At 37.4% G+C, this 20,889-nt stretch overlaps 1 protein-coding gene across 2 annotated transcripts in view; it reads left to right on the forward strand.

Annotated features, from left to right (window-relative positions):
- The window catches only part of CERT1 (ceramide transporter 1), a 146,405-nt gene that overhangs the window by 72,439 nt on the left and 53,077 nt on the right, over nucleotides 1-20,889 (forward strand). For both annotated transcript variants that reach the window (XM_010352831.2, XM_010352834.2), the window contains exons 4-5: nucleotides 17,309-17,416; nucleotides 18,281-18,419. In XM_010352831.2, the coding sequence (XP_010351133.1) occupies nucleotides 17,309-17,416; nucleotides 18,281-18,419 (247 nt within the window). The remainder of the gene's footprint in view (nucleotides 1-17,308; nucleotides 17,417-18,280; nucleotides 18,420-20,889) is intronic.

Below are 20,889 nucleotides of genomic sequence, written 5' to 3' on the forward strand. Positions count from 1 at the left end.
GCAAAAGAATAGAGTTTTTGTATGTTACTGAAGTTAAGCTAGTGTAAGTTCAGATTATAGTGTTATAACTTCAGGATATCATCCAGATGATAACCACAAAAAAATAGCTATAGAAATACAGAAAAGGAAATACGAAAAAAAATCAAACATTTCACTATGAAAAATCAACTAGGCCGGGCACAGTGGCTCACGCCTGTAATCCCAGCACTTTAGGAGGCTGAGGCGGGTGTCTCACGAGGTCAAGAGATCAAGACCACCCTGGCCAACATGGTGAAACCCAGTCTCTACTAAAATTACAAAAATTAGCTGGGCCTGGTCACATGGGCCTGTAGTCCCATCTACTCGGGAGGCTGAGGCAGGAGAATCTCTTGAACCCAGGAGGTGGAGGTTGCAGTGAGCCAAGATTACACCCCTGGACTCCAGCCTGGTGACAGAGTGAGAGACTGTCTCAAAAAAAAAAAAGAAAAAGAAAAATTAAACCATGATAAACTAGACAGTGATGCAAGAAATGAGGGACAAAAATGCTAATAAGGCACACAGAAAATAGCAAAAAGAAGTAAGTTCTTCCTTATCAGTCATTACTTTAAATGTAAATAAATCAAACTCTTCAATTGAAAGATAGAGACTGACAGAATGAATTAAAAATACATGATCAGGCCAGGTGCAGTGGCTCGCATTTGTAATCCCAGCACTTTGGGAGGTTGAGGCTGATGGATCACGAAGTCAGGAGTTCACGACCAGGCTGGCCAAGATGGTAAAACTTCATCTCTACTAAAACTACGAAAATTAGCTGTGCACGGTGGCAGGTGCCTGTAATCCCAGCTACTCGGGAGGCTGAGGCAGGAGACTTGCTTGAACCTGGGCAGCAGAGGTTGCAGTGAGCCAAGATTGCGCCACTGCACTCCTGCCTGGTTGACAGCAAAATAAAAAACATGATCAACTACATGCTGTCTATATGACCCTTTAGATCCAAAGACAACAAACAGATTGAAAGTGAAAGAATGGAAGAAAATATTTATGCAAATAGCAACCAAAAGAGAGCAGGGTTAGTTATAGTAATATCAGAGAAAATAGACTTTAAGTTAGAGAAGATTTTAAGAGACAAATAAGGACATTGTGTATTAATAAAAGGTTCGCTGCGGCAAGAAGACTATAACAGTTATAAACGTTTACATACTAAGACAGACCATCAAAATAATATAAAACAAAAACAATTGAAAGGAGAAATAGACAGTTCTACAATAATAATTTAATGCCCCTTTACAGTAATAGACCAGACAGAATTAAGAAACAGAGAACTTAACGCAGTATACCAACTAGGCCTAAAAGACATATACAGAACACTGTACCAAACTATAATATATACATTTTTTTCAAGTACACATGGGACATTTTCTAGGATAGATCATATATTAGGACAAAGATTAAATCTTATTCCATTTTGAAAGATAAATACCATATAAAGTGTCCTCTCTGACCACAGCTGGGTGACTTGAGAAATTAGTAATAAGTAAAACTGGAAAATTTACAGGATCATGGAAGTTAAACAACTAGTGGAGCAAAGAAGAAATTACAAGGGAAATTAGAAAATGCTAAGAGTTGAATACAAACATACCAAAACTTAGGGGATGCAGTGAAAGCAGTGCTAAGGGGAAATATAGCTATAAACACTACATTAGTAAACAAGACCTCAGATCAACAACATAGCTTTACAAATTAAAAAGGAAAATAGTGTAAAGCTAAAGCTAGCAGAAGGAAGGAAATAATAAAGATGTGAGCTGAAATCAACAAAATGAGACTAGAAAAACAATAGAGAAAATCATTGAAACTAAAACTTGATTAAAAAGATCAAGAAATTTGACCAACCTTTAGCTAGATGGACGAAGGAAAAAAAGAACACTCAAATTACTAACATCAGGAATTAATGTAGGGATGTTATAGGAGTCCTGCCTTATTCACAAGGGGATATATTCCAAGACCCCCAGTGGATGCCTGAAACACCACAGATGGTACCGAACTCTCTATGTATATATATAAATTTTTTTCCTATGCATACATACTTACAATGAAGTTTATTTTAGAAATTTAGCACAGTAAGATTACCAACAATGACAAATAATAAAATAGATTGATTATAACAGTATACTGTAGGAAAATTTATATGAATGTGAGCACATGTGCATGCTCACTCTGGCTCTTCTTCTCTCTTCTCTTCTCTTCCCCTGGTCCCCCCCCCACCAAAATGTGTTACTGTACTATACTCACCTATTTTTGGATCAGATTTTCCCACAAGTAACTGAATCTAGGCACATGAAACCATGGGAAAGAGGGGATTACTGTACTACTGACTATACAAAATAAGAATTGTAAGACATTATGAAAAATTGTATGCCATAAGATCGAGTAACCTAGATGAAATGGACAAATTCCTAGAAACACAACGCTGACCAAGACTAAATCAGAAAGGCTGGGCACAGTGGCTCTTGCCTGTAATCCCAGCACTTTGGGAGGCAGTGGCGGGTGGATCGCTTGAAACCAGGAGTTTAAGACCAACCTGGGCAACATATTGAGACCCTATCTCTACAAAAAATACAAAAATTAGCTGGACGTGGTGGTGTGCACCTGTAGTCCCATCTGCTGGAGAGGCTGAGCTGTGAGTATTGCTTGAGCCTGGGAGGCAGAGGTTGCAGTGAGCTGAGATTATGCCACTGCACTCCAGCCTGAGTGACAGAGTCAAATTAATATTGTATATTAATTTGTATAATGTACAAATTATACATTATAATGAGATACCACCTTAAACCCATTAGGGTAGCTATTATCAAATAAATAACAAGTGTTGGCAAGGATGTGAAGAAATTGGAACCCTTGTGCCCTGTTGATAGGAATGTAAAATAGTACAGCCAGTGTGGAAAATAGTATGGCAATTCCTCAAAAAATGAAAAACTGAATTAAAATATGATCTACCACTTCTGGGTATTTACCCAAAAGCAATGAAATAAGGATCTTGAAGAGATTTGTATACCCATGTTCCTGGTATGATTCACAGTTGCAGAAACATGGAAGCAACCTATGTGTACATAAATGGACAAATATATAAGCAAAATGTGGTATGTCCATTCAGTGGAATATTACTCAACCTTAAAAAATAAGGAAATTCTGCCACATGTTCCTGAAGTGTGAGGACGCTATGCTCAGTGAAGCTAGTCACCAAAAGATAAATACTGTATGATTCCACTCATATTGGGTGCATAGAGTAGTCAAATTCATAGAGACAGAAAGTAGAATGGTGGTTGCCAGGGACAGGGGGAGTGAAAAATGGAATGTTGCTGTTTAATGGATATAGAGTTTCAGTTTTGTAAGCTGAAAAAGTTTTGGAGATTAATTGTACAATAAAGTGGATATACTTAATACTACTGAACTATAGTCTTAATGGTTAAGATAGTTCCACTGTTTCACAATGTAATATAGCTTTATAACAAATACCCACATTCTTAACAACAGGGATACATTCTGAGAAAAGCATAGTTTCGCGATTTTGTTGTTGTGCAAATATCATAGAGTGAACTTATATATAGATGGTATAGTCTATTACACACTTAGGCTATATGATAGAGCATATTGCTCTTAGGCTACAAACCTGTATAACATGCTATTGTACTGAATATTATAGACAGTTGTAACACAATGATAATTATTTGTGTGTCAAAACATAGAAAAGGTACAATGAAAATATGGTATTATAATCCTGTGGGACCACCATCATATATGTGGTCTGTCATTGACAAAAACATTATGCAGTGCATGACTGTACGTGCTGGAACAAAACACTATTATACACCAATACTGTTGTGACATATTTTAAATATCGGATACTAAATGAATATAGAGGCTGATAGTTAAGTGTAATTGTATTTCTGCCTCTACCAAGACCTTATTAGCAATGCATGGACTTGATCCTAAGAGAAACGGGAGCCATGGATGCAGGTATATGATATTATGGAATCAGAAGCCCTGAATTATAAGTGTAAGAAAAGAAGATTGAAACCAAGCAGAGAATGGGGGCAGCTGTTATAGCCCTCTACTTCTATGGTACCATGTTATATTTGGGGTTTTTCTTTTACTTTGGATGGTCATAAGCAATGTCTTACTCTCTTCTTCCCCTCTAGTGTACTTGTAACACTCACCTTTTTAGCCCTGAGTTAGGTAAGTCATTGCTTAAGACACAGGAACTAGGGTGTATGATAGGCCCTGGTTAATTTTTCCAGCTTCATCTCACTTCAGCATTTTGCCTATTCATGTATTTCTGTAAAGGAAAGTTTATCGCATGTTCTAGTTTAGTAAAAGAAAATGCCAAGTGAATAACCAACTCCCATAAATGACCTTCAAATGAGTTGCTGTATTTGATACTAGTTCTTAAATTATGATGCAGGAATGACTAGGATTTGAAAAAGCTCTCCCGTGGTAGTTTATGGGCTAATTTTTACAAATGTTCTGATTTTCAGCATGATTTGAGAAAAGTATCTTGAGGGTAAGCAAATAGTGCGCTCAGTGAAATTAATTGTACTGTACCTAAGTTTTAGATCATTGAAATATGATAAAAATCCTGTGTAATACTATTTGAAAATATATGTTTTAAAATTTTTTTGATTCATGAGTGGTTCAGTTCCTGGAAATCATTGTCAGTTGAGCCTTTTCTTATAAAGTTAGTTTTCTTGATGAATTGTATGCTTTCTCTCTCCAGCTGGATCCGCAAGGGACTGTCTTATTTAGTTTCCACTGTATATGTACATTTTCAGCCTGAGTTTTGGTATTTAGGTTTAGTATAGAGAATTACACTTCTGGACTAGCCATATCATTTTAAAGATAAAATGAAGCCCAGGGAAGGTAATAAGTAATGTGTCTAATTATCTGTTAACAGTGATTCAAAAGCCCATTTTCTCACTCATATCCTTGTGGGGTTTTTGCTACAGACTGTAACTTCTCTAGTGGGGGACCCATAAGTATTTGAAAGCCTAAATAAATTTTAATATTAATGAGCATGAAATTGTCATGCTAAGTTTTATCTCAGATAATATATTTATATTGACCTGGACAAGCTAAAATTGTTTCCATTGCATATTTTAAATTACAATTTTATTGATTAAATTGCTCTCTTAGATATTGTATCTGGCTTCTCATGTGGTTTGTTTTAAAATAGTAATATTGAAGTTAAATGTATGGATGCTCACAACACAGCTTGTTTGATTTTATTATGGGTTTCAGAATTTTATTTTCAGAAAAATCCTTTATTATGCTTATGTTAACATTTAATCTTGTATTTTCTCATTTTCCATAATTAAAACAGAGAGAGACAGTGTAGTTTAGGTGGAGGGAGTGGGAGTGAGGAACTATGACATTAATAACTAGGTAATTTTTGACACCATGAGGAAGTTACTTAATTTCTCTCTCAATTTCTTTGCTATGCTTCTTGCTACAGAGTGTTATTAGGAAAAGGAAGAAGGTTTTCAAAAGGCAAGTGCTATTTGTTTTTTTAAAGTCAACCTTTTAACTATATTTTATACCACTTTCTTTGGAGGGTAGATAGACTGATGAACAAACTGTGCAGAATGGTAATGTATGAGTTTATCTTCCATATAATTAAACCAAGCTACCAAATTTAGCTGCAACTTTAAGGAGGTTTTTTGGCTTTTTCTTTTTGTTCAGATCAGTTTTTAAGCATTTCTGGTATTTTAATTGATAACTTTGAACTATATTATTTAATTTGAAATGCTTTTAAATGTTCTCAAAACGTCAAAGTCTAAAGCATAAAGGTATATATTTTGGATTTAGTCTGAAGTTTACTTTTTTTTTTGACCAGTACTAACCTTCATATTAGCTTTCAGATTGAAAAATATTACTGACCTCCTCTAGTGGCCAAAAGATTGCCATTTAAAAAAAGTGTTCAGGCTAGTATTGCTGTTAAAAGAAAAAAAAAAAGTTATGTCATAATATAACAAAGGTGTGGTCTCATTACTGTAGTATTCAGAAGTAGTAAACCTTGATCTGTGTAGGAGGTGTTTCAGTAAGTGCTTCATTGACCCAAGATGTTATTTTTCATTTATGTAGAGCATGCTTAGGAATACTGCTTACAAACACTAACAAATTTGGGGAGCAATTTTTTTGCAAAATAGTTTGTATGAGGGATCTTAAAGCAGATATGTTGAAATGGGAAAATACTCCTATAGTAACTATATTTGAATTCCAGATTATTAATTTTCATAGAATTTGGTGTTTTCAAAATAATGGATTGGTGATTAGAGGTTATAAATGAGTTCACCTTCTTTTTTCTTGTGGAAGTGTAAGTGGAACTAAGAAAAAGCCAGCGTGCCTTTAAAATATTGTCCCCAAAACTCCTGCCATTGGGATTTTGAAAGCATGTTACAAATTTTAAGAACATTTAACACTGTATCAGTTATGACCACTAAGTAATGTCTTCTCATTTTCATCCTTATTTCCTTAACCCTGCTTCACTCTCAAAAAGCAGACATGATGGCCGAGCGCAGTGGCTCAAGCCTGTAATCCCAGCACTTTGGGAGGCCAAGACGGGCGGATCACGAGGTCAGGAGATCGAGACCATCCTGGCTAACTAACATGGTGAAACCCCGTCTCTACTAAAAAAAAAATACAAAAAACTAGCTGGGCGAGGTGGCGGGCGCCTGTAGTCCCAGCTACTCGGGAGGCTGAGGCAGGAGAATGGCGTGAACCCCGGAGGTGGAGCTTGCAATGAGCTGAGATCCGGCCACTGCACTCCAGCCTGGGCCACAGAGCAAGACTCCGTCTAAAAAAAAAAAAAAAAAAGCAGACATTATAAATGCAAATAAAAACTGTCATTTTTCAAAGTGGATATATTGGGAAGCCAAAGAGATGTGTTAACAAATTTTTATCACTTTTTAGAATAGTTTGATAACTTATCTTTTAGAACTATTTTTGGTCCCTATCATACTTTTTAAAGGTACTGATATCTTTGATGATAGAGTTGATTTTTGAGAGAAATTGAAAACTAATTCAGAGCCGTGTCATATAAATACAATCAATTTAAGCTCTTCCTTTAATATAATGAGACTTTTCTTTAATTTTTATTCTAAAATCACCAAAATGATTTGAAATAGCTCTATTTTGCCTAATGAATTGCTCTCAATATGGTTATGGTAGGACCATTCAGGAAATTTCACACAATGACAACATCATTAGCACAATTGTAGACATTACCAGAATGACTAATTTTTAAACAATGAGGGTATATTTGTGTGTCTATGTGTATTTGTTAAAAACTCAAAATTTTTATATTAGTAGTTATTGTAGTTACTGGAATAATGAACCCTCATTATTAAATTGAATAACAATGAAAGTAGGATTCATGAGTATACTATCTTTTTTTTTTTTTTTCTGAGACAGAGTCTCATTCTCTTGCGCAGGCTGGAGTGCAGTGGTACGATCCCAGCTCACTGCAACCTCCGCCTCTCGGGTTCAAGCGAGTCTCCTGCCTCAGCCTCCCAAGTATCTGGGATGATAGGTGTGCACCACCACACCCAGCTAGTTTTTATATTTTTAGTAGAGACTGGGTTTTGCCATGTTGACCAGGCTGGTCTCAAACTCCTGACCTCAAGTAATCCACCCACCTCGGCCTCCCAAAGTGCTGGGATTACAAGCGTGAGCCACCATGCCTGACCTCTTTTCTTTTTCATTGGAATTATTTATACAATATATAATGAAACTTATTTAAATGAAATTTTATTAGACTTAGAAGTGCAATTGTACTAAACTTGTAGCCTCCACATTTATCTGTTACCTATCACTTAAAATGTGTTGCATCGATTTTGCTGAAATGGAGTCTTGTTTTATCATGTCTTTGTTGTAAGATGATGTTACTTATTTTGAAATACTGGAACTTGAAGAAATACATAAGGGTATAAGACATACAGTGAAGACACCGTTAGTAAAGTATTTAATGTTTATATTTTGTTTTAAGATCATTTAAAAAATCAGTAGTTTTGACTTGCTCTGTTTAAGACTCATTGACACTGGACATGAATAGAGTGGATTCATTTGGATTTAAACTTCATACTGGGCCAGGTACAGTGGCTCCTGCCTGTAATTCCCAGGACTTTGAGAGGCCAAGGTAGGAGGATCACTTGAGCCCAACAGTTTGAGACTAGCCTCGACAATGCAATAAGACCCGTCTTTATAAAAGTAAAAATTAAAAATAAATAAGCGGGGCATCTTGCTGCATGCCATTAGTCCCAGCATACAGCATACTTGGGAGGCTGAGATGGGAAGATTGTCTGAGCCTGGGAGATCGAGGCTGCAGTGAGCCATGACTACCACTGCACTCCAGCCTGGGTAACAGAGGGATGCCCTGTCTCAAAAGAATATGTATATTCAAACTGTTGAGTTTTAAATATTTTCGAATAAATGTCCAAAATGTGTGTTTAATAGTATGAAATAGGATTATAAGTTGTAGGGGATATTATTATATTTAAAAGAACAATCCAGATTTTGCTTAGAAATCAATCACACAAAGGTGTCTAAGTAATTTCTGAAATACCTTATATTTTCATCTGTTACAGAGAGATTCTTATTTTTAATTGTAGTCTCCCATATTTAGTAAAAGAAAGAAAAAAAAAGAAAAGAAAGAGAAAAGAGGGGAAGGGAAGGAAGGAAGGGAAGGAAGAAAAGGAAGAAAAGGAAGGAAGGAAGGAAGGAAGGAAGGGAGGGAGGGAGGGAGGGAGGGAGGGAAACCTTTACCAAAACCGGTATAAGAAATAGAGTACTACACTTACAAAGTTAGCATTGTGTCTCAGAAAAGAAGAAACTAGAACCATTTTAAGTAAAGGACCTAACATGATACCTTTGCTCTAGGATTTTAATACACGTCATTCTTTCAAAAGAATTTTTCACACAGGGACTTGCCGCTGCCCCAGCTGTCATGCATGCATGCAAAGATCCCTACAGGTACACAAATATATGAGGACACCTGCAGGTACCCTGCTGGTGTGCACACGAGTGAGGACCCCCACCGCCCCCCATGTGCATATGTGCAGGGTGAGGGAGCTACCACCACCCTACCAGAGTGCTTTTGCCAGCAGCCCCCATCAGAGTGTTCTTACCAGCAGACTGGGAACACCTTATCCCTCCAGTACAGCATGTACTTAACCTCTAGGGACCAGACAGTAATCCTGGTCTCAGTCTCCCAAGATTAGAACACATCACTAAGGGGTGCTGAACTAAGCCTTGGCCCCCTTAAAGTGACCAGACACGAAACTAATCAACTAAATCCAACTTATACTATAGCCAATTCCTCAAGAGCCTCAAACAATATAAAAAAGGAAAGCCCAATCCAAAAGACAGCAGCTTCAAAGATTAAAGGAACACCAGCCCACAGAGTTGAGAAAGAATTAGCACAAGAAGTCTAGCAACTCTAAAAGCCAGTGTCTGCTTACCTCCAGATGACCACACTAGCTCCCCAGCAATGGCTCTGAACCAGACTGAAATGGCTAAAATGACTGATAGAGAATTCAGAATCTGGATGGCAAGGAAGCTCGTTGACAGACAAAAGAAGGTTGAATGCAGTCCAAGGAGCACAGTAAAACAGTCCAAGGGTGGAAAGATGACATAGCCATTTTAGGAAAGAACCAAACAGAACTTCTGGAAATGAAAAATTCACCACAGGAATTTCAGAACACAGTGGAAGTATTAATAGCAGAAAAGACCAAACTGAAGAAAGAATCTCAGAGCTTGGAGACCACTCCTTTGAATCAGTGCAGAGAGACAAAAATAAAAGAGATAGAATTTTAAATAATGAACAAAACCTCCAAAAAATATGCCTACATCAAGAAGTTAGAATGATCACAAATTTACAACCTAACATCACCATGATGAACTAGAAAAACAAGACCAACCCCAAAGCTAGCAGGAGAAATCAAATAAAATGAGAGCTGATCTGAATGAAACTGAGACATGTAATCTGTGCAGAAAATCAACAAAATGAAAACTTGGTTCTTTGGAAGAATAAGATTGATGGACTGCTAGCTAGACTACTAATGAAGAAAAGAAGATCCAAATAAACACACTTAGAAATGACAAAGGTGACATTACCGCCCATCCCACAGAAATACAAAAAACCCTCAGAGATTAAACTCCTCTGTGCACAAAAACTAGAAAACGGTGAATTCCTGGAAACATAAAACCTTCCAAGGTTTGACCAGGAAGTATATGAAATCCTGAACAGACCAATAATAACAAGTTCAGAAATGGAATCAGTAATTTAAAAAAACAAAAAACCTACCAATCAGAAAAAGCCATGGACCACATAGATTCATAGCTCTATTCTACCAGACATATAAAGAAGAATTGATACCAATGCTACTGAAATTATTCTGAAAAATATCAAGGAGTACATATTCCTCCCTAACTCATTCTGTGAGGTCAGCATCATTCTTATACCAAAACCTGGCGGAGACACAACAAAAAAACAAAAACTTCAAGCCAATATCCCTGATGAACTTAGATGCAAAAATCCTCAGCAAAATATTAGCAAATTGAATATAGCAGCACGTCAAAACACCACCACAATCAAGTAGGCTTTATTCCTGGAATGTAAGGTTGTTTCACCATATGCAAATGAATAAATGTGATTCATCAGATAAACAGAACTAGAAACAAAAAACACACCTCATCTCAGTAGACACAGGAAAGGACTTAGATAAAATTAAACATCCCCTCATGATAGAAAAAAAAAGAAAAAGAAAAAAATAACCTTAACAAACTAGGCATTGAAGGAACATACCTCAAAACAATATAAGCCATCTTTGAGAAACCCACAGCCAATGTAATGCTGAACAGGCAAAAGCTGGACGTACCCCTTGTGATAACCAGGAAAAGACAAGGATGTCCACCCTCACCACTCCTATTGAACATAATACTGGAAGTTCTTAGAACAGTGAGGCGAGAGAAAAAAAATAAAAGGCATCTGGATTGGAAAAGAGGAAGTCAGACTATCTTCATGGACAATAAATATTATTCTATTCCTAGAAAACCCCATAGTCTCTGCCCAAAGGCTCCTAGAAGCAATAAACAAATTCAGGGTATAATATCAATGTACAAAAATCAGTACCACACGCCAAGCACCATGGCTCATGCCTGTAATTCCAGCCCTTTGGGAAGCTGAAGCAGAAGGATCACTTGAGCCTAGGAGTTGGAGACTAGACTGGGCAAAAAGAGTGAGATCCCATCTCTACAACAACTCAAAAAATTACCTGGGTGTAATGGCATGCACTTGTAGTCCCAGCTACTTTGGAGGCTGTGGGACCACTGGAGCCTAGGAGATTGAGGTTGCAGTGAGCCGTGATCACGCCACTGCACTCCAGCCTGGGTGACAGCGCGAGACCCTATCTCGATAAAACGTCAGTACCATTTCTATACACCAATAACGTCCAAGCTGAGAGTCAAATCAGGAGTGCAGTCCCATTCACAGTAACCACAAAATGAATTAAATACCCAGGAATACAGCTAGCCAGGTAAGTGTGAAAGATCTGTACAATGAGAATAATAAAACACTGCTGAAGGAAATTGGAGATGACACAAACAAATGGAAAAACATTCCGTGCTTATGTAGTACCCAAAGCAGTTTACAGACTCATTGTCATTTCTGTCGAACTACTAATGTCTTTTTTCACAGAATAAGAGAAAACTATTTTAAAATTCATATGGTACCAATAAAGGTCCCAAATAGAACAATCCTCAGCAAAAAGAACAAAGCTGGAGGTATCACACTACCTAATTTTAAACTGTATTACAATGCTACCATAACCAAAACAGCATGGTACGGGTACAAAAACAGACACATGACCAGTGGAATAGGTTAGATCACCCAGAAATAAAGCCTCACAACCACAAACATCTGTTCTTCGAAAAAGTTGACAAAAATAAGCAATAGGGAAAAGGCTCCCTATTTAATACATGGTGCTGGTATAACAGGCTGGCCATATGCAGAAGATTGAAACTGGATGCCTTCCTCTCATCTTGTACAAAAATTAACTCAAGGTGGATTAAAGACTTAAGTAAGTTCTAAAACTATAAAAACCCAAGTAGAAAATCTAGAACATACTGTTCTAGGCATAGGTCTTGGTGAAGATTTCATGAAGTCTCCAAAAGCAATTGCAACGAAAACAAAAATTGACAAGTAAAACCTAATTAAAGAGCGTTTGCAAAGCAAAAGAAACTATCAACAGAGTAAACAGACAACCTACAGAAAGAAAGTATTTGCCAACCGGGCATCCAACAAAGATCTGATATCCAGAATATAAGGAACTTAAATCAAGCAAAACCCAAACAACCCCATTAAACAGTGGGCAAAGGACAAGAACAGACACTTCTCAAAAGACATCCATGCTGCCATTAAGCATATGAAAAAGTGTTCAACATCACTGTTCATTAGAGAAATGTAAGTCAGAACCACAGTGTGATACCATCTCACCAATCAGAATGTCTATTATTAAAAATTCAGAAAATAACAGATGTTGGTGAGGTTACAGAGAAAAGGGAATGCTTGGCCAAGTGCGGTGGCTCACGCCTGTAATCCCAGTACTTTGGGAGGCCAAAGCAGGTGGATTACGAGGTCAGGAGATCAACACTATCCTGGCTAACATGGCAAAACCCCGTCTCTACTGAAAATACAAAAACAAAATTAGCTGGGTGTGGTGTCTGGTGCCTGTAGTCCCAGCTATTCGGGAGGCTGAGGCGGGAGAATGCTGTGAACCCTGGAGGTGGAGCTTGCAGTGTTGCAGTGAGCTTGCAATGAGCTGAGATTGTGCCACTGTACTGCAGCCTGGGCGACAGAGCAAGTCTGTATCTAAAAAAAAAAAAAAAAAAAAAAAAAGGGGGATGCTTATACACTGCGGGTGGGAATGTAAATTAGTTCAGCCACTGTGGAATGTAGTTTGGTGATTTCTCAAACAACTTAAAACAGAACTGCCATTTGGCCAGCAATCTCATTACTGTGTATACACCCAGAGGAATATAAATCATTCCTCCATAAAGACCACATGCATGTGTATGTTCATCACAATACTGTTTGCAATAGCAAAACCATGGAATGAACCTAAATGCCCATCAACAATAGACTGGATAATAAAATGTGGCACATATACCCCCATGTAATACTACACAACCATAAAAAGGAGTGAGATCATGTCCTTTGCAGCAACATGGATGGAACTGGTGGCCATTGTCCTTAGTAAACGAATGCAGGAACAGAAAAACAAATACAGCACGTTTTCATTTATAAGTGAGAGCGAAATAATGAGAACACGTGGGCCAAATCATGGAGCTTATCTAATAAGTTTATGTCCAACATTAGCTCTAATTAGTTCATTTCCAACCCCATAACACAGGGAGGGAATCGGGTGATGCCAAAAGTTCCTGCCATGGCAGGGCTCACATAGGGCTACTGAAGCATGGTTCATCCAAAGTGCTTCTTGAGTTCCCTCTGCCCGCTAGACCACCTCTTCAGTGTAGTAAGTCTGGAATGGGTGCTAATTCCCTTGATCATGAAATGGATGCAGCTGGGGGCCATTATCCTAAGTGAATTAACACGGGAACAAAAAACCAAATACCACATGTTCTCACTTAAAAGTGACAGGTAAACATTCAGTACACATGGACACAGAGGGAAACAATAGACACCGGACCCTACTTGAGGGTGGAGGATGGGAGGAGGGCAAGGGACAAAAAAATACCTATCAGGTACTATGCTCACATCCTAGGTGATGAAATTATTTTACACCAAACTCCAGCAGCACGCAATTTACCCATATAACAAACCTGCACATGTATTGCCTGAACCTAAGATTAAAATTGAAAAACAGTAAGACTTTTGTTTGAGATAGTCTTTCTGTGTCACCCAGGCTGGAGTGCAGTGGCACAATCCTAGCTCAGTGCTATCTCAAACTTCTGGATGCAAGGGATCCTCCTGCCTCAGCCTTCCAAGTAACTGAGACTATAGGAGCACACCACAACGCCCCGCTAACTTTTAAAAAAAAATTTGTAGAGATGGTGTCTTGCTTTATTGCTCAGGCTGTTCTGGAACTCCTGGGATTAAGCAGGAAGGGATTAAGCAGTCCTCCTGCCTTGGCCTCCAAAGTGCTGGGATTACAGGCATGAGCCTAGTAATGCACCTAGTCAAGTTCTCCTTTTTTTGTGAACTGATTGCTGTAATTAGAATTCTATTTTGCTGTGATTCTGTTATGTTGAAACAAGCTTACATTTTTTTCTTTATCTTTATTGGAGTACAATTTACATTACATTCTTTTTTTTTTTTTTTTGAGGCGGAGTCTTGCTCTGTCGCCCGGACTGGAGTGCAGTGGCTGGATCTCAGCTCAGTGCAAGCTCCGCCTCCCGGGTTTACGCCATTCTCCTGCCTCAGCCTCCCGAGGAGCTGGGAGTACAGGCGCCCGCCACCTCGCCCGGCTAGTTTTTGTATTTTTTTTAGTAGAGACAGGGTTTCACTGTGTTGGCCAGGATGGTCTCGATCTCCTGACCTCGTGATCCACCCGTCTCGGCCTCCCAAAGTGCTGGGATTACAGGCTTGAGCCACCGCGCCCGGCCTACATTACATTCTTAAAAAGTACCCATTTTAATTGTACAGTTTGAGTTTTGACAAATGTAGTCTACACTTCCCACATTTTCTTCTACCTCTTTGTATTCAGTGCCCTCGTTGTACTCTGGCCTGCTCTTGTTTGTCGTAGATTAGTTTTGTCTTTTTTAAAAATCAGTTTTCTTGAGGCATAATTTGCATACCATAAAGTACATACTTTTGATTACCTTTTCATTAATCATTTTCCTGACTCCAGAACATTTATTTTCCTTCATCACTAAGATATTGCTTTGAGATGTGGAGTCATGTAAAGTCTTGGAGAAGAGCTTTGATTCCACCTTCTCTTAAAATTATATGTAATTTGTTAGTTAATTAAGAGTTGAGAACATATTGAAGTACTTTTTATAGATGGAATGTTTTATAAGCAAGCATTATTAAAAAGTGTGACCATTTTACTTTGGCAGCTGGAAGGTGTTAGAAGTTTGAAATTAAGGAGGCTACTTGTTTTCATATGGATATATTCCTAGTGTCTGCCTGAAGATGTCCATTTCTTTTTTCATGAGCAGTTTTGTTATTTTGGTTACAGATTCCTTTCCTCCTCTCGTCGTCTGTTTTTTTTTTTTTTTTTTTTTTTTTTTTCTTTTTTCCGTTTTAACCAGATCCATCTGATTATTGATGTTGGGGGTGGGGACAAGTTTGCTCTTCCTTTGAGATTGTTGCTGTTGTACCTTCAGGAGAATTGTCCCTCTTTGTTGCTATTCCTTGCCATTGTTACTGCCACTTCTAATCTCTACTGTTCTTTTTACCCTTGCTTTTCTTTTTCATTTTTTCTTACATTTGGATAAACTTATCTAGTTTCTGATAGCTTTTCTGAGATCCTAGAATATTAAAGTTAAGGTAAATGAAGTGATACTAACTGGAAAATGTTTTAAACTAGTGCTGATATCATTTACATAAAAATGAGAACATGAAAGTTTTATTTATTAAACTATAGAAGCTTAGAATTCTTATAGCTAAAAAGAATATTTTCCAATTAGAATAATATCATGGGTAAACCAACAGCTATATAGGAAATGTAATGGATTTTCAGGAATTAGACCACAGAGGCTATAAAATGTCAATGGGTATATTTTCTATAACACATTGTATGTAATTTTGTTTCCTAATATTAATCTTGAAATTTGTGTAACTTTAAATAATTTTTCATTGTAACCATAGGTTTGACACTAAAAATAATTAGATATTATTTTACCACTTAAGTTTACTGAGTAGAATTAAAATTAAATGCAATGTAGCTTTTTGTTCCTTTGTTTTCAGTATTGATCTCTAAGTATTAAAAAAAATGTTTAGTAAACCTAGGGATTTTTTTTCCCCCATTCAAATGAAGGAAAGCTGTTCAATATAAATACTTATCTAGAACCATAATAGTACAGAGGAGCAGGATTGAAATCAGTCAAACCATAATAGATATGATACATTGTCAAAGGATATAATACAGATGCCTTGGTTTTTCCACACAAGCTTATTAATTCACTGTACTTTTTTTTTTTTTTTGAGACTGAGTCTTACTGTGTCACCCAGGCTGGAGTGCAGCAGTGTGATCTCAGCGCACGGCAACCTCCACTTCCCAGGTTCAGGCGATTCTCCTGCCGCAGCCTTCTGAGTAGCTGGGATTATAGGTGCCTGCCACCATACCTGGCTAATTTTTGTATTTTTAGTAGAGACAGGGTTTCACCATGTTGGCCAAGATGGTGTCAAAACTCCTGACCTCAAGTGATCCACCCATCTCGGCCTCTCAAAGTGCTGGTATTACAGACGTGCGTGAGCCACCGCGCCTGGCCTAATTCACTGTACTTTTTAAAGGTAACAGTAGAAAATAATCAGAGATCCAAAATACCTGGTTTTAATTACTTGGAAGTTCAAAGATTCTATTCCTTTGTCTATATTGTTATATTGCATTTGTATTAGAGAAGGTAAAATATAAAATTGATGCTCTGAAGAGTATCGTCCCCATCAGTTATCTTCCATGGGATGCTGACTTAACAGACTAGCAAAATTAGAAACTTTGTGCCATCAACTGTCGAGGTGGTTACAAAGATTAAAAAGATACAAGCTGCTTCCAGAAAGATCCAAGTCCAGTAGTAATAACAAAACACAAACTTGTGAGTAGTAAATGCTGTAATTGTGGTGTGTTAAGAATGGGTGAGAATACATAAAGTTTACCATTTTGACCACTGTTAAGTATACAGTTCTATGGTATTAAGTACATTGACACTATTGTTCAACTATCACCATCATCCATCTTCAGAACTTTTTTATCTTCCCCAGCTGAAACTCTGTCCATTAAATAATAACTACCCATTCTTCTTTTCCCTGCTTCTGGTAACAACTATTCTACTTTCTGTCTATGAATTTGCCTACTTTAGTTTTCCTATTATTAAACAGTCTTTGTGACCACTAGCCCAGCACATAGTAGGTATTCAATAAATTTCTAAATTAAATGGCATTTAGGAATTGAAAGGCATTGCTTATGTCAGTGGATTGACTATATATTTTATATGTACCCAAACTGCCAATTATTGTTATAATAACCTTGTTAATTCATAGGAAACCTTTGGTTTTCTGAAGTATTTTTTATTTAAATTCTTTTCACATAGTTTACTTTTTTTTTAGACTGAATCTGGATATGGATCTGAATCCAGCTTGCGTCGACATGGCTCAATGGTGTCCCTGGTGTCTGGAGCAAGTGGCTACTCTGCAACATCCACCTCTTCATTCAAGGTGTGTAGTTAATGGATGCCTTAAGTTAAAGCAACGTAAATTGAGCTTAGTATTGGATGTTGTGAACAGAATATACTTGATAATTTTTGAACAAGCTTTTTAATAATATAATTTATTTGAACTTATTAGAGAAATACTTTTTAAGGTATAAAATAATAACTCATACAAATGAACACGTCACTGATTTTATTTCATTCATTCATTAGGTAAAACATAAAAAAACTGGTTCAAAGGAAAATCTGAAGAACTGAAACGATTTGCAAATGTGTGCAAAACTGGTCAATATCCACAGATTAATAATCAGTGCTTCTGCACCAGACAAAGTTCATTTGCATCTCTATGAACAAGAATTATTTATACTACTCAGTTTTTTACTAGAAGAGTTGTAAAATAGCTCAAATGCAGTGAAAGGCAAAAGTGTCTATATGATCAAACAGTACTTTCCCAAGGGCACCATAAATGACAGCTCACCATTACTTTGAAAGGACACTAGTAATATTTTTGCCCAGTTCAAAGTCTTTCACAGTTGTTCCTCACAATTTTTTTTAATTTGAAAATATCAGATGTTATATTTGCAAACTGTCAGGTGTTACTGCTTTCTTATTTTCTATAAAAAATAAGGCTTATTTATAAGTAATATCACTTACAAGGTTATCACTCCTAAGTGACTTATCACTATCAAGCCAATAGATTAGTCAGTTTCAAGCCTATTCCTAAAAGTATTATATTGAACTAGACAGCTCTCCTTATCCCGTGCCCTCAGTTATAAGGTACAGACCTTAAAAGTTGATGAAATACCATGGGACCAAATAAAATCCAGTTTTGTTTTACTTGAATTACATCTCCCTATTTTGTGTTTTGCAGAAAGGCCACAGTTTACGTGAGAAGTTGGCTGAAATGGAAACATTTAGAGACATCTTATGTAGACAAGTTGACACGCTACAGAAGTACTTTGATGCCTGTGCTGATGCTGTCTCTAAGGATGAACTTCAAAGGGATAAAGGTTAATTAGGCTATTACCACTATTTTTACTTGGAGAATGAATGGATTAAAAGCCTCTTGATCTCAAAGGGTAATGTCTTTAAGTGATAAAGGTATCTAGGTCATTTTTTGCTGCAAACCCCCAGTGAAACAGATTTCAGTGTCCTTGTAACTTGGGTACTTCAGTTACACATACTAATTCATTTTGATCATCCATACCAGATGCCATTGAAGACCTTTATTTTATTTATTTATTTTTTGTTAAGACGTGGTCTCATTCTCTAGCCCAGGGTGGAGTGCAGTGGCGCAATCATAGCTTACTGCAGCCTCGAACTCCTGGCCTCAAGCAGTCCTCCCACCTCAGCCACCCAAGTAGCTAGGACTACAGGTGTGCGTCACCACACCCAGCTAATTTATTTTTCTATTTTTTATAGAGACAGAGGTCTCACTATGTTGGTCAGGTTGGTCTTAAACTCCTGGCCTCAAGCAGTCTTCCCACCTTGGCCTCCCAAAGTGCTAGAATTATAGGTGTGAGCCACCACACCAGGCAAAGATTTTCAAATGATACTCTTTATTCCATTAAAAAATGGTATCTATTATCTTGGTAATATGGAACATTTCACATTATTATTATGTCTGATAAATTTTCCCCATGATGAGTCTTATAGGAGATAAGTATATGTTAAATCCTTCAGGTCTGAAATCAGCCAGTTGATCTCTTTCTCCTTCTCCCTCTCGTTTCTCTTTTTCTCCCCTCTCCTTTCTTTTTGTCTTTTTCTCTCTCTCTCTCTTTTTTTTTTTTTTTTTGAGACGGAGTCTTGCTCTGTCACCAGGCTGGAGTGCGGTGGCGTGATTTCAGCTCACTGCAACCTCCGACTCCCTGGTTTATGTGATTCTCCTGCCTCAGCCTCCGAGGTAGCTAGGATTACAGGCACGCGCCACCATGCCCAGCTAATTTTTGTATTTTTAGTAGAGACTGTGTTTCACCGTGTTGGCCAGAATGGTCTTAATCTCCTGACCTCGTGATCTGTCCACCTCGGCCTTCCAAAGTGCTGGGATTACAGGTGTGAGCCACTGCGCTTGGCCTCCTCTCTCTCTCAATCTCTCCCTTTCTCTACCCTTTTTCTCAGAAGAAAAAGCCAGTAATAGAAATGAAAATAATAATTGTATATACATTTAAAAATAATTTTATTGAGTTTTTATTTAAAAGAAACAAGATATCTTCAATTAACTTTTAGTGTTAGGTTTATAGTTTAACTTTCCTTTGTTAGTGCTGAAAATGCTGCTGATGTCAACATTGTTCTTCAGCTTTTCTCTTAATTTATTGTGATGGCAAAAATGAACTACTCTACCATTATTACCAAATAGGACTAAGTTCATTCCCAGTATAACTAAGTGGCTTGACATGGTTTCATTTCTCTTTCTTATTAAATGTGTTTGATCTGGATCCAAGTTCTTTTTGTCTATTCTATATTCCCTTTTTCTGCCTTCTTTGGATGAAGTTTTTATATATATATAAAACTCCTTTGTTGGCTTCTTAGCTATAACTCGTGGTTTTATTATTTTATTGGCTACTTTAAGGTTTATAGTTTGCATATTTAACTTACCTCAGTCTACCTTCAAATAATATACCACTTTATGTGTAGTATCAGAACCTTCCAATAATGTATTTCTTTGTCCTCACTCCTGAGGCAAGAATCTTCTGAGTTCTCACCAATTCCCTGTGAATTACAAGGTTTTCCAGTCTGCATTATAAGGCAGATAATTTTCCCTGGTCCCATGTAAGCTTCAAGTACTGTTTCTTGGAATCCTTTAAAAAGGTTCTATCCCTTGCCTTTATAGTTTGCTCCCTTGCATGTGCTATCAGTACTCTGCAGAGTACTCGGGTAGCCTTCTGCCATTCTCCAATGTTCTCTGTCTGTCCAGTTCTCTCCTCTGCAGTACTCTGCCTTGTGAACTATTGCTAGTTGCCTTTGTCTCTGGGTGCTCAGCTTCATCTCATTTCAGGGAATCCAGAAGGCTTCTCCTGGGTTTCCTGTCCTTACTGTACAGTTTGGAAACTCCTAAGACAATGAGCTAGAGCAGAATAGACTTCACTTCATTTGTTCCCCAACTATTAAGGATCACTGTCCTTTTTTGCCTGATAGCCAGTATCTTGAAAAGCATTGTTTCATATATTTTGTCCAGTTTTTACTTTTATGCTAGAGAGTAAATTCAATCCCGGTTATTTCGTCTTGAACAGAAGCAGAAATCTGTATTCCTTTTAAAGTTTCTCAATTTTGTGTACATTTAGTAGCCTGGAAGTTATTTTCTGTTTTTATGTATTTGTTTGTTTATTTATTTATTTTGTAGACAGTCTCCTTCTGTTGCCCAAGCTAGAGTGCAGTGGAATGTTCATAGCTCCCTGTGACCTCAAACTCCTGGGCTCAAGTGATCCTCCTACCTCAACTTCCCAACTGGCTAGGACTACAGGCATATACCATCACATCTGG

Source organism: Rhinopithecus roxellana, chromosome 3 (assembly GCF_007565055.1).
Source record: "Rhinopithecus roxellana isolate Shanxi Qingling chromosome 3, ASM756505v1, whole genome shotgun sequence".
Classification (NCBI taxonomy): domain Eukaryota; kingdom Metazoa; phylum Chordata; class Mammalia; order Primates; family Cercopithecidae; genus Rhinopithecus; species Rhinopithecus roxellana.